The sequence below is a fragment of the Clarias gariepinus genome, chromosome 6 (genome assembly GCF_024256425.1).
Source record: "Clarias gariepinus isolate MV-2021 ecotype Netherlands chromosome 6, CGAR_prim_01v2, whole genome shotgun sequence".
In the NCBI taxonomy this organism is placed as follows: Eukaryota; Metazoa; Chordata; class Actinopteri; order Siluriformes; family Clariidae; genus Clarias; species Clarias gariepinus.
Genome location: NC_071105.1, coordinates 956,615 through 970,612, shown reverse-complemented (window position 1 = coordinate 970,612; position 13,998 = coordinate 956,615). Strand labels below are relative to the sequence as shown.

At 41.7% G+C, this 13,998-nt stretch overlaps 1 protein-coding gene across 8 annotated transcripts in view; it reads left to right on the top strand.

Moving 5' to 3' along the window:
- Positions 1-4,082: 4,082 nt before the first annotated feature.
- LOC128526244 (zinc finger protein 850-like) overlaps positions 4,083-13,998 on the top strand; it is a 50,748-nt gene continuing 40,832 nt past the window's right edge. For 2 of the 8 annotated variants that reach the window (XM_053497894.1, XM_053497893.1), the window contains exon 1: positions 9,046-9,205. Coding sequence is in view for 5 of the 8 variants with exons in the window: in XM_053497900.1 (XP_053353875.1) it covers positions 4,223-5,431 (1,209 nt within the window). In the remaining 3 variants the exon portion in view is untranslated. Of the gene's footprint in view, positions 5,432-9,045; positions 9,206-12,623; positions 12,662-13,998 lie in introns of those variants that run through there. The other 6 variants (XM_053497895.1, XM_053497899.1, XM_053497896.1 and 3 more) reach the window with 6 other exon arrangements.

Genomic DNA, 13,998 nt, shown 5'->3' with positions numbered 1-13,998 from the left:
GGAGTTCTACTAGGAAGTAGTCTGATTTAGGGCTTTATTATACAATTTGAAAAGATTTTTTACTGTTAAATTTGGTTTTCCTTCGTCTTTGAGCTCATTAATGCATCAATCCTCCAGTAGGTGTCGCTGTGATCGCGTTCCGTCACAACTTCACAGAAACAGAAGAAAACGACGAGATGAACTGAGCTGAGCTCTCCGACTCTACTAATCATCTTTACATTCCAATATTTCTGACAGGGTTTTACCCCCACAGTTCCATCTGATCCGTTGTGGGTGTATTTGAGGTGGTTAACTGCGTTCTGCTGTAAAGCTCAAGGTAAGTTACACTCGGCTAACAGTGGCTCAGTCCTGAATGGGCTTCTACTTCCTATGCTAGTGCGCTACACAGGCTGGAACATAGTGCTGTTTACCTCACACACTCTGTAGGGCACTAGAACATAGTGCTGTTTACCTCACACACTCTGTAGGGCACTAGAACATAGTGCTGTTTACCTCACACACTCTGTAGGGCACTAGAACATAGTGCTGTTTACCTCACACACTCTGTAGGGCACTAGAACATAGTGCTGTTTACCTCACACACTCTGTAGGGCACTAGAACATAGTGCTGTTTACCTCACACACACTCTGTAGGGCACTAGAACATAGTGCTGTTTACCTCACACACTCTGTAGGGCACTAGAACATAGTGCTGTTTACCTCACACACTCTGTAGGACACTAGAGCATAGTGCTGTTTACCTCACACACTCTGTAGGACACTAGAGCATAGTGCTGTTTACCTCACACACACTCTTTAGGGCACTAGAACATAGTGCTGTTTACCTCACACACTCTGTAGGGCAGTAGATCATAGTGCTGTTTACCTCACACACTCTGTAGGGCACTAGAACATAGTGCTGTTTACCACACACACTCTGTAGGGCACTAGAACATAGTGCTGTTTACCTCACACACTGTAGGGCACTAGAACATAGTGCTGTTTACCTCACACACTCTGTAGGGCACTAGAACATAGTGCTGTTTACCACACACACTCTGTAGGGCACTAGAACATAGTGCTGTTTACCTCACACACTGTAGGGCACTAGAACATAGTGCTGTTTACCTCACACACTCTGTAGGGCACTAGAACATAGTGCTGTTTACCACACACACTCTGTAGGGCACTAGAACATAGTGCTGTTTACCTCACACACTGTAGGGCACTAGAACATAGTGCTGTTTACCTCACACACTCTGTAGGGCACTAGAACATAGTGCTGTTTACCTCACACACTCTCTGTAGGGCACTAGAACATAGTGCTGTTTACCACACACACTCTGTAGGGCACTAGAACATAGTGCTGTTTACCACACACACTCTGTAGGGCACTAGAACATAGTGCTGTTTACCACACACACTCTGTAGGGCACTAGAACATAGTGCTGTTTACCTCACACACTCTGTAGGGCACTAGAACATAGTGCTGTTTACCTCACACACACTCTGTAGGGCACTAGAACATAGTGCTGTTTACCTCACACACACTCTGTAGGGCACTAGAACATAGTGCTGTTTACCTCACACACACACTGTAGGGCACTAGAACATAGTGCTGTTTACCTCACACACACACTGTAGGGCACTAGAACATAGTGCTGTTTACCTCACACACACTCTGTAGGGCACTAGAACATAGTGCTGTTTACCTCACACACACTCTGTAGGGCACTAGAACATAGTGCTGTTTACCTCACACATTCTGTAGGGCACTAGAACATAGTGCTGTTTACCTCACACACTCTGTAGGGCACTAGAACATAGTGCTGTTTACCTCACACATTCTGTAGGGCACTAGAACATAGTGCTGTTTACCTCACACACTCTGTAGGGCACTAGAACATAGTGCTGTTTACCTCACACACTCTGTAGGGCACTAGAACATAGTGCTGTTTACCTCACACTAGATATACATTCGGGATTGATTTGGGACACAGCCCGACTGAGAAGTTACTGTGTGTGTGTGTGTGTGTGTGTGTGTGTGTGTGTGTGTGAACAGATGATTAGTGACTGGTTGTATATTTATTAATAGCTGGTATTTACGTTCATGTTAGAGTTCACACTACCTTGTGGTTTCGCTCACTGCTGCTGGAGTGTTTATTTGCTCTCACTGGGAGAGACTGGAGTAATCAGGTCAGGACTGTACAGTACACACACACACACACTGCATGCAATAATGATCAGGTGTTAATACACTAACACACTGTACACAAGTAAGTGCTCGGTGTAAGGGTCAGTCAGGGGTGTGTGTGTGTGTGTGTGCGCGCAACGAATTTGAGTTTTTGATGTTAATTAATTACACTTTAGTGAAAGTAGCAAAGTTTGTATAATAAAACTAGTGAGTTCTTCATATGTGTACAGACTCTACACACATTTACTCAGAGTGTGGATGTTATTTTGTTACACTGTGAGCGTCCAGGTCACCAGGGCTGTGGTGTTAGTGTGTGTGTTACGTTGTGTTATGTTGCAGTGTGTTGTGTTATGTTAGAGTGTCGTGATGTTTTACAGTGTGTTGTTTTGTGTTACGTTGTGTTGTGTTATGGTGTGTTTTGTTACTTTGTGTTGCAGTGTGTTGTGTTACATTGTATTATGGTGTATTACAGTGTGTTGTGTTGCAGTGTGTTATGTTGCGGTGTGTTGTTTTGTGTTACTTTGTGTTGCAGTGTGTTGTGTTACATTGTATTATGGTGTATTACAGTGTGTTGTGTTACAGTGTGTTGTGTTGGAGTGCGTTGTGTTACTGTGTTATGTTGTATTACAGTGTTGTCATGTTGCGTTGTTACGTTGTGCTGTGTTGCAGTGTGTTGTGTTAGTGTTGTGGTGTTTTACAGTTTATTATGGTGTGTTATGTTGTTACAGTGTGTATTAGTGTGGTGTGTTGTTACGTTGTGTTTTGTTGCAGTGTGTTGTGTTATAGTGTGTGTTAGTTTGGTGTGTTGTGTTGCGGTTTGTTGTGTTGTGTTCTGTGTTCTGTTATGATGTGTTGAGTTGTATTATAGTCTTGTTACGTTGTGTTATGTTGTGTTGCGGTGTGTTGTGTTGCAGTGTCTTAGTATGTTGTGTTGCAGTGTGTTGTTAGGTTGTGTTGTGTTACGGTGTGTTGTTGTATTACGTTGTGTTGTTAGTGTGTTAGTGTTTTGTTTTGGTGGGGTGTTTTTTGTTACTATGTGTTGTGTTGCAGTCTGTTGTGTTGCAGTGTGTTGTTACGTTGTGTTGTTATGTCGTGTTGTGTTACTGTGTGTTGTTAGTGTGTTAGTGTTGTGTTTTGGTGTTTTTTTTGTTACTGTGTGTTGTGCTGCAGTATGTTGTGTTGCGGTGTGTTGTGTTGCAGTGTGTTAGTATGTTGTGTTGTTACATTGTGTTGTGTTGCAGTGTGTTTTGCTGTGTTGCAGTGTGTTACGGTGTGTTGTGTTGCAGTGCGTTGTGTTACTGTGTAATGTTGTGTTACACAAATGGATTATTTTTTTGGCCACTTGAAAGAAATGGTTGGGTTCAAACTAAAGGTGCCACATTTTTAAAAAGTTGTTTAGAAGGAATAGAGAAGACGGTAGGACGGTTCTCTTCCATATGGTGGACTCAACCATGTAGAACCATCCTCGACTCCCCTGTCACAGGTCACCTGATCAGTCACCTCTGGTTGTTCCGTGGTCATGGTGAGGTTGAAGGGTGACCGTGCTTTCGGTCGTTATGCAGACCTGCTGTGTACGTCACTTTGGCCAACTGTTGTTGTAAATGTGCTTTAAAAAAATGATACTTACTATTTGATGCGGAATAATAAACTCCATCAGTGTGTGTAGGAAAGTGGCACAATGAGAGCAAAGGAGGAATAATCTGACCCAAAAACAAAATTAGCCAATAATAAAATTTAAAACATTACTGCGTCAGTGTTGATTTTTATGAATTAATTTAATTCCTGACCTTATTGGTTCTCACAATAGCTTTGCTTTTCTCATCTGTTCTGTAGCTCAGAATTTCTGTTTGTAAAATTAAGCGAAAGATTATGGATTTTAGAAATATTAACCGATTTTCCTTTTTTCTGTTACAGGGTAACGCGAGAACATTAGTAGATCCGGTTAGCACGACTTCAGGTGAGATCAACTGCAACAGTCAAGACTCCACAGTAAACCTCAGGACTCAAAGCTCATCACACACTTTCTCCGTTAACTCCCCTTACAAACTGATGGGAAATGAAACGCACCCCTGCACACAGTGTGGAAAGGTTTTCAGTCAGAAGAGCACGCTCAAAGAGCACCAACAAATTCACACAGGAGAAAAGCCGTATCGCTGCTCGGATTGTGAGAAGCGTTTCAATCAGAAGAGTGCTTTCAGAAAACACCAGTGTGTTCACTCGGGAGAGAAGCCGCATCACTGCCCGAACTGCGGCAAGAGCTTCAGTCAGAAAAGTACTCTTAAAGAACACCACCGAGTTCACACAGGAGAGAAGCCGTATCGATGCTCACAGTGCGGGAAGAGTTTCAGTCAGAACGGAAATCTGAAAAAACACCAGCGGATTCACTCCGGAGAGAAGCCGTACCAGTGCTCGCAGTGCCGCAAGGATTTCATGAGCCAGAGCGATCTCCAGCGGCACCAGCGCGTTCACTCCGGAGAGAAGCTGTACCAGTGTGTGCAGTGTGAGAAGAGTTTTATCGAGAGCGGGAATCTTATAAAGCACCAGAGGATTCACACAGGAGAGAAGCCTTACCACTGTTCGCACTGCGGGAAGAGTTTCACGCAGAAAAGCAACCTCCGAAAACACCTGCGCATTCACACCGGAGACAAACCCCATTACTGCGCAGAATGCGGGAAGAGTTTCACCCAAGGAACCGATCTCCAAGTGCACCAGCGTGTTCACACCGGGGAGAAGCCGTATCGCTGCTCGCTGTGCGGGAAGAGTTTCACTAGTCAGAGCAATCTCCTGCGACACCAGCGCATCCACACCGGAGAGAAGCCGTACCAGTGCTCAGAGTGCGGGAAGAGTTTTATCGAGAGAGGTATTCTCGTACAACACCTGCGAGTCCACACCGGAGAGAAGCCGTATCGGTGCGCGCACTGCGGCACGAGTTTTACACAAAAGGGGAATCTCCGGAAACACTTACACATACACAGTGGAGAGAAACCGTATCAGTGCTTAGACTGTGGGAAGAGTTTTACACAGGGAGCCGACCTCCAGGTTCACCGACACGTTCACACCGGGGAGAAGCCTTATTACTGTCCCGCCTGCGGAAAGAGCTTCACCAGGCATAGCAGCTTCCAGCGACACCAGCGTGTTCACACCGGAGAGAAGCCGTATCAGTGCGCGGAGTGTGGTCAAAGCTTTATTGAGAACAGTAAGCTGATGAAACACCAGACTGCTCATGCAGGACTGCGGCAACACCAGGATCTTCACACAGCTGACATCAAGGACATGCCGCAGTTTTTTTTAGAAAACGGTGTATGCATTAATTAGTTTAATTACAAATTTAAATACGAATTTTGGGTTAAACAAGATCTTTTAAATCTGGTATTGTGTGTTCCTTTTTTATCGGAGGAGACTGTGGAATTTGAAATCTATAGAATTATGAAACTTTATACAGTGTGGAAATGAACAGTGTGTTACTCTAAAGGTCATTAATTAATGATCGTGCATATTTATTATTTTATTTGTAATGCATGGCCATTAAGGAGATTACCAAGACATTATTATATTCAGTACATAGATTATATCTTTTCTTGAATTCTTGTAATCCCTTTGAGACAATGATGGAGCAGTTATAACTTTAAATGACCGTAGAGGGAAACAAATGATCTACATTAATAATTAACCTACATCACAGTTTGACCTGATCCGTAAATGTTTGTCTGCTAACTATTAGCTTGCATTTTATCCTGGATCAGAATTAAATCCAAGCCTTGCGACTTTTCTTTTGCAGGTTGGAGATCAGAGTGAGTCAGTAATATTTTGAATATGCACAGGCATCGGACAGGATTATATAGAGAGATGGGTAAAATGGATTCAGTGATGGATCGCGATTCTCTTGCACATCAATTCATGTATCTCCACATCAATTGAAAAAAATAATCCTATATCATCCTGCAGGTGGTGCTATTCACTCAGCTCTGTCTTCTGTGTAGGAGTTTGTTAAAAAGTGCAAGAAATTTTTTACAAAAAAAAGGACATTATATACCTATCTCATAGGTGTGTGTGCATGCATTTCATATGTAGTTGTTTGAGTAGTTAGTAGTATATATGTACGTGTGACTATTTCATATATGTGTATGCAAGTGTTTCATGTGTGTATGCTTGAGTGAAGTTTGATTTAAGCCCTATACGGCGCCTCATATGGGAGAGTTTCATCAGCATGAATTGTCTTCATAAACAATTAGCGTGTTCATGCTGAGAATCAGTGCCACTCCCCAGAGGAACTCTCAGAAGTTCCAGTTCGTGCTTGGTGTTGTAGAACAAGGACGTGCTGCAGACTGTGTTATAGACGTCAGACCTCAAAGAACCACCGTAATGATCGTATTAATTCCTGAATGTTTAAACATTAATCTAAATTTCTTTAGTTAAAACAATGTGGTATGGTATTAAGAATAAAGGAAATATTTCATGAATATTTCCAGATGATTCTGAAAGGTGTACTTAGTCACATGATTAGGGCTGATTATAATATTTAAGGAAGAAACATGGTTAAAACAGGGCCAGTATTTCTTTTAACACACTTTGCTTGAATTTGCATACATTAATCCTCAGCACAACTTTTAAGTGCAATGCACATTTTGAAATTATACTATATTATTATTATTATACTACAATAATAAAAATAATAAAAATTCATAAAAAAAATAAACAGATGAAAACAACAGCTCAGCCCATACATGACCATAGGAGGGTAACAAATTAAGGGAAAAAGTAATAATAATAATCCAGTAATGGATTAAGAAATGCAGTTGAGGTTGACAACAAAGGGCCAATAAATTTTAGATAAGGATCCCAGACCTCCCAGAAAGCACTCATGAAAAAATTAGTCATAAATGAAACTTCTTTGTTGGGAATAAAGACCATAATAATGTTTTTTTTTTAGAGTTTTTATGCATTTCCACTATATTGAATTACTGTTATGGCATCGTTTCCTTTGTCTTAATTTATGGTTTTGTGTGGACTTACTTTCATTTTTTCATTCTTTTTATCTCTTTTTTAAATTAATGGCAATTATATTAAATGACCAGTTTTTACAGATGTTCTTAACAGTGTTTACAGTCCCCACTTGAGTGATCTAGTACAAGGTTGTGTTTCTGAGAGCTCTTCTTTATGTCTCTCTGGATAAGGGTGTTTGATTAATGTTCTGATGTATTGCAAGTGAAATATGGTGTCCCACAAGGGTCAGTTTTAGGATCTCTGCTGTTCTCAATATACATGCTTCCCCTGGGTAACATCATTAGAAGACATGGGATTAGTTTCCATTGTTATGCTGATGATACCCAATTATATATATCAACAAAACCAGACGAAATACCTAAGTTGTCTAGATTAACCGAGTGTGTCCAGGAAATAAAAGATTGGATGACCAATAACTTTCTTTTACTAAATTCAGATAAGACAGAGATATTACTCATCGGCCCCAAAACCAGCACACAACAGCTTTCACAATTCAGCCTGCGTTTAGAAGGATGTACTGTTACTACTAGCTCAACAGTAAAAGACCTGGGCGTAATATTAGACAGTAACTTGTCCTTTGAAAATCATATTTCCAATATCACAAAAACAGCCTTTTTCCATCTTAGAAATATCACCAAACTTAGGAGCATCTTATCCGTATCTGATGCAGAAAAGCTAGTTCATGCATTCATGACCTCCAGACTGGACTATTGTAATACATTACTAGGTGGTTGTCCTGCATCCTCAATAAACAAGCTTCAGTTAGTCCAAAATGCAGCCGCCAGGGTTCTCACTAGATCCAGAAAATATGATCATATAACCCCCAATATTATCATCCCTGCACTGGCTACCTGTTCAGTTTAGAATTAATTACAAAATAGTATTACTTACATACAAGGCTTTAAATGGTTTAGCTCCCACATACCTAACCAGTCTTCTGATACGCTATAATCCGCCACGCTCCTTAAGATCACAAAACTCTGGACTTCTTGTAATTCCCAGAATTTCAAAATCTACAAAAGGGGGTAGGGCTTTTTCATATTTAGCTCCAAAACTTTGGAATAGCCTTCTAGACACTGTTCGGGGCTCAGACACAGTTTCCCAGTTTAAAAGTAGACTCAAGACGCATCTCTTTAAGTCTCTGGCATACGCGTAACTCATCCCATAACCTCATACTCCAGTACATCTATTCTGAATGGCAACTACGCTAATTCTCTCCATCTGTTCTGTACTTTTCTACCCATCCCGAGGCATCTGGAGATTGTACCAGCTTCAGTAGATAAAGGGCCAACCCTGTGAGGATCCTGAGGCCTCCAGAGAAGGACCAGCTGGAGTCTGCTTTATGATGGCTGGAGCTACACATCCTGCTCCTGTGCTCCCAGTGATCCAGACCCCATCTGCCCTCTGCACCTACTGACTCCCTGTGCTGAACTGGACTTCGTGTTAATTTAAAGAATTTCTGTTATATTGAACTTTCACCCGCATAACACACATGATGTTATATAAATTCATCCATTCATTCATCTCATTATTGTCTAGACACATTTTTCTCACACATACACACTTCCATAAATTATCTTTTTTATATTTTCTTTTCATTTTTGTGAAGCAGCTTTGAGACATTAACCATTGTTAAAAGCGCTATATAAATAAAATAAATAAAACCAAACGAATTAAGAAAATATATATATAAAAAAACCTATAAATGTTTAATTGAGTAATTACCACAATTACTATTTAATTTTTTAATTTTTAATTTTTTTTATTCACTGTTAGCCTAGACAGGATCCTGATACACACTCCACTCCACTAGGTGGCGGTACTTACTTACTTAAAGTAGTTTAGCAACCGCCAAAAACACCAGAAGAAGCCGTGCTGCAGTGTTGCTGATTGATGAGCTGAGCTCTCCGACTCTACTAATCATCTTTACATTCCAATATTTCTGACAGGGTTTTACCCCCACAGTTCCATCTGATCCGTTGTGGGTGTATTTGAGGTGGTTAACTGCGTTCTGCTGTAAAGCTCAAGGTAAGTTACACTCGGCTAACAGTGGCTCAGTCCTAAATGGGCTTCTACTTCCTATGCTAGTGCGCTACACAGGCTGGAACATAGTGCTGTTTACCTCACACACTCTGTAGGGCACTAGAACATAGTGCTGTTTACCTCATACACACTGTAGGGCACTAGAACATAGTGCTGTTTACCTCACACACACTCTGTAGGGCACTAGAACATAGTGCTGTTTACCTCACACACTCTGTAGGGCACTAGAACATAGTGCTGTTTACCTCACACACTCTGTAGGGCACTAGAACATAGTGCTGTTTACCTCACACACACTCTGTAGGGCACTAGAACATAGTGCTGTTTACCTCACACACTCTGTAGGGCACTAGAACATAGTGCTGTTTACCTCACACACTCTGTAGGACACTAGAGCATAGTGCTGTTTACCTCACACACTCTGTAGGACACTAGAGCATAGTGCTGTTTACCTCACACACTCTGTAGGACACTAGAGCATAGTGCTGTTTACCTCACACACACTCTTTAGGGCACTAGAACATAGTGCTGTTTACCTCACACACTCTGTAGGGCACTAGAACATAGTGCTGTTTACCTCACACACTCTGTAGGGCACTAGAACATAGTGCTGTTTACCTCACACACACTGTAGGGCACTAGAACATAGTGCTGTTTACCTCACACACTCTGTAGGGCACTAGAACATAGTGCTGTTTACCTCACACACTCTGTAGGGCACTAGAACATAGTGCTGTTTACCTCACACACTCTGTAGGGCACTAGAACATAGTGCTGTTTACCTTACACACTCTGTAGGGCACTAGAACATAGTGCTGTTTACCTCACACACACTCTGTAGGGCACTGGAACATAGTGCTGTTTACCTCACACACACTCTGTAGGGCACTGGAACATAGTGCTGTTTACCTCACACACACTCTGTAGGGCACTAGAACCTAGTGCTGTTTACCTCACACACTCTGTAGGGCACTAGAACATAGTGCTGTCTACCTCACACACTCTGTAGGGCACTAGAACATAGTGCTGTTTACCTCACACACTCTGTAGGGCACTAGAACATAGTGCTGTTTACCTCACACACTCTGTAGGGCACTAGAACATAGTGCTGTTTACCTCACACACACTCTTTAGGGCACTAGAACATAGTGCTGTTTACCTCACACACTCTGTAGGGCACTAGAACATAGTGCTGTTTACCTCACACACTCTGTAGGACACTAGAGCATAGTGCTGTTTACCTCACACACTCTGTAGGACACTAGAGCATAGTGCTGTTTACCTCACACACTCTGTAGGACACTAGAGCATAGTGCTGTTTACCTCACACACACTCTTTAGGGCACTAGAACATAGTGCTGTTTACCTCACACACTCTGTAGGGCAGTAGATCATAGTGCTGTTTACCTCACACACTCTGTAGGGCAGTAGAACATAGTGCTGTTTACCTTACACACTCTGTAGGGCACTAGAACATAGTGCTGTTTACCTTACACACTCTGTAGGGCACTAGAACATAGTGCTGTTTACCTCACACACACTCTGTAGGGCACTGGAACATAGTGCTGTTTACCTCACACACACTCTGTAGGGCACTGGAACATAGTGCTGTTTACCTCACACACACTCTGTAGGGCACTAGAACCTAGTGCTGTTTACCTCACACACTCTGTAGGGCACTAGAACATAGTGCTGTTTACCTCACACACTCTGTAGGGCACTAGAACATAGTGCTGTTTACCTCACACACACTCTGTAGGGCACTAGAACATAGTGCTGTTTACCTCACACTCTGTAGGGCACTAGAACATAGTGCTGTTTACCTCACACACTCTGTAGGGCACTAGAACCTAGTGCTGTTTACCTCACACACACTCTGTAGGGCACTAGAACATAGTGCTGTTTACCTCACACACACTCTGTAGGGCACTAGAACATAGTGCTGTTTACCTCACACACACTCTGTAGGGCACTTGAACATAATGCTGTTTACCTCACACACACTCTGTAGGGCACTAGAACATAGTGCTGTTTACCTCACACACACTCTGTAGGGCACTAGAACATAGTGCTGTTTACCTCACACACACTCTGTAGGGCACTAGAACATAGTGCTGTTCACCTCACACACTCTGTAGGGCACTAGAACATAGTGCTGTTTACCTCACGATATTATCGTCCTATCTCTGTTCTACCATTTGTGTCTAAGGTCTTAGAAAAGATTGTGTTTCTTGAACTCCAATCTTTTCTTGCTTTAAACAGCTTGTTTGAGCATTTTCAATCTGGTTTTAAGGCGGCCCACAGTACTGAATCAGCCCTCTTGAGAGTGCTAAACGACATCTTTTTAGCCACTGATACGGGGGATTCTGTGGTCCTTGTTCTTTTAGATTTATCAGCTGCGTTCGACACTATTAGTCACGCAATATTATTACATGACTAGTTTATTTATATAGCAATATTATTACATAGACTAGAGTCTTGGGTGGGTCTCTCTGGCATAGTTTTAAAATGGTTTCAGTCATTTTTATCCGACAGAAAATATGTGGTTAAGATAGGAGATTTTTCCTCATCGACGACGACTTTTCCCTGTGGTCTTCCACAAGGCTCTGTGTTGGCTCCTACTCTATTCTCATTGTACATGCTACCTCTGGCCTCCATTTTTAGGAAACATGGGGTATCTTTCCACTTTTATGCTGACGACATGCAAATCTACTTACCTTTTAAGAAAAATGATGACCTGGCCATGACTACTTTGTTATCCTGCTTAGATGAAGTTAAATCTTGGTTATCTCATAATTTTTTATCCCTTAATAAAAAAAAAAAAACACACGAAGGCCCCTGATCTTAATCTGGGTTCTCTATCAGCCTTTAGATCCCCTTAGGTTCGGAATTTAGGTTTCCTATTAGATGATTCACTAAAACTTGAGAAACAAATCTCTACCGTGATTGGATCTAGCTATTATCAGCTCCGTACGCTCGCAAAGATTAGACCTTTTCTCACTGATAAGACTCTAGAGATGGCCATTCATGCTTTCATTACAACCCGCCTTGACTATTGTAGCTCTCTCTATTATGGTATCTCTGAATCTCAAATCGCCCGTCTTCAACTGGTCCAGAACGCTGCTGCTAAATTTCTCTTGAAAAAGAAAAAAAGGGATCATGTGACTTCGCTTTTGAAACCCTTCATTGGCTGCCTGTTCTCTTCCGAATTCATTTTAAAATTTTACTATTTGTGTTTAAATCGTTACACCAGCAAGCACCCATTTACTTATCTGAATTGCTGCACCACCATACCCCCCCCCCCTGAGAAGTTTGAGATCCTGTGACCAGAACCTCCTCTTAATCCCACACTCCAGACTTAAGCGTAGAGGTGACCGTGCTTTTTTGGTTATTGGGCCTCGTCTTTGAGGTGGTTAACTGCGTTCTGCTGTAAAGCTCAAGGTAAGTTACAATCGGCTAACAGTGGCTCAGTCCTAAATGGGCTTCTACTTCCTATGCTAGTGCGCTACACAGGCTGGAACATAGTGCTGTTTACCTCACACACACTCTGTAGGGCACTAGAACATAGTGCCATTTACCTCACACACTCTGTAGGGCACTAGAACATAGTGCTGTTTACCTCACACACTCTGTCGGGCACTAGAACATAGTGCTGTTTACCTCACACACTCTGTAGGGCACTAGAACATAGTGCTGTTTACCTCACACACTCTGTAGGGCACTAGAACATGGTGCTGTTCACCTCACACACTCTGTAGGGCACTAGAACATAGTGCTGTTTACCTCACACACACTCTGTAGGGCACTAGAACATAGTGCTGTTTACCTCACACACTCTGTAGAGCACTAGATACGCAGTGCTGTTTAACTCACACAATCTGTAGGGCACTAGAACATAGTGCTGTTTATTTCACACACTCTGTAGGGCACTAGAACATAGTGTTTATCAACGTAATAATCTTTGTATGATAAAATGACTTGTGGCATGAATCTACACAAAGAGCGTCAGTTTCAAATAATCATTCAACGCTGAACTCAAACAGCAAAAGAACATGATAATAATAATCAAAAGAATAATAATTTCTGTCCAGCATTGAATAATTATTATTAATTAAAGCTGCTTACATCACACGCTTTTACTTTTTAAAAATGCAATGTTTAATCAGCAAGTATGTCGCCTCTCTTTATGATAGATGAATATTCTGACTGAAACAAAGCTGCTTGTGTCGACTCATATTGGGAGCATTTTGATCAAAGGGGAGATGAAAAGTGAAAGTGTGTACCAACACAGCACAATGCATGTGTGTGAATGGCTGAAATGTGTTTGTGAATAAACCTTTTAGTGAATGTAAAATGTTCGATATGCGTCGATATGAGAGATTTATAAATTTCTCTGATAGATTTCTCCTCTATCAGCCTTTAGATCCCCTTAGGTTCGTAATTTAGGTTTCCTATTAGATGATTCACTAAAACTTGAGAAACAAATCTCTACCGTGATTGGATCTAGCTTTTATCAGCTCTGTACGCTCGCAAAGATTAGACCTTTTCTCACTGATAAGACTCTAGAGATGGCCATTCATGCTTTCATTACAACCCGCCTTGACTATTGTAACTCTCTCTATTATGGTTCACCTCACACACTCTGTAGTGCACTAGAACATGGTGCTGTTCACCTCACACACTCTGTAGGGCACTAGAACATAGTGCTGTTTACCTCACACACACTCTGTAGGGCACTAGAACATAGTGCTGTTTACCTCACACACTCTGTAGAGCAC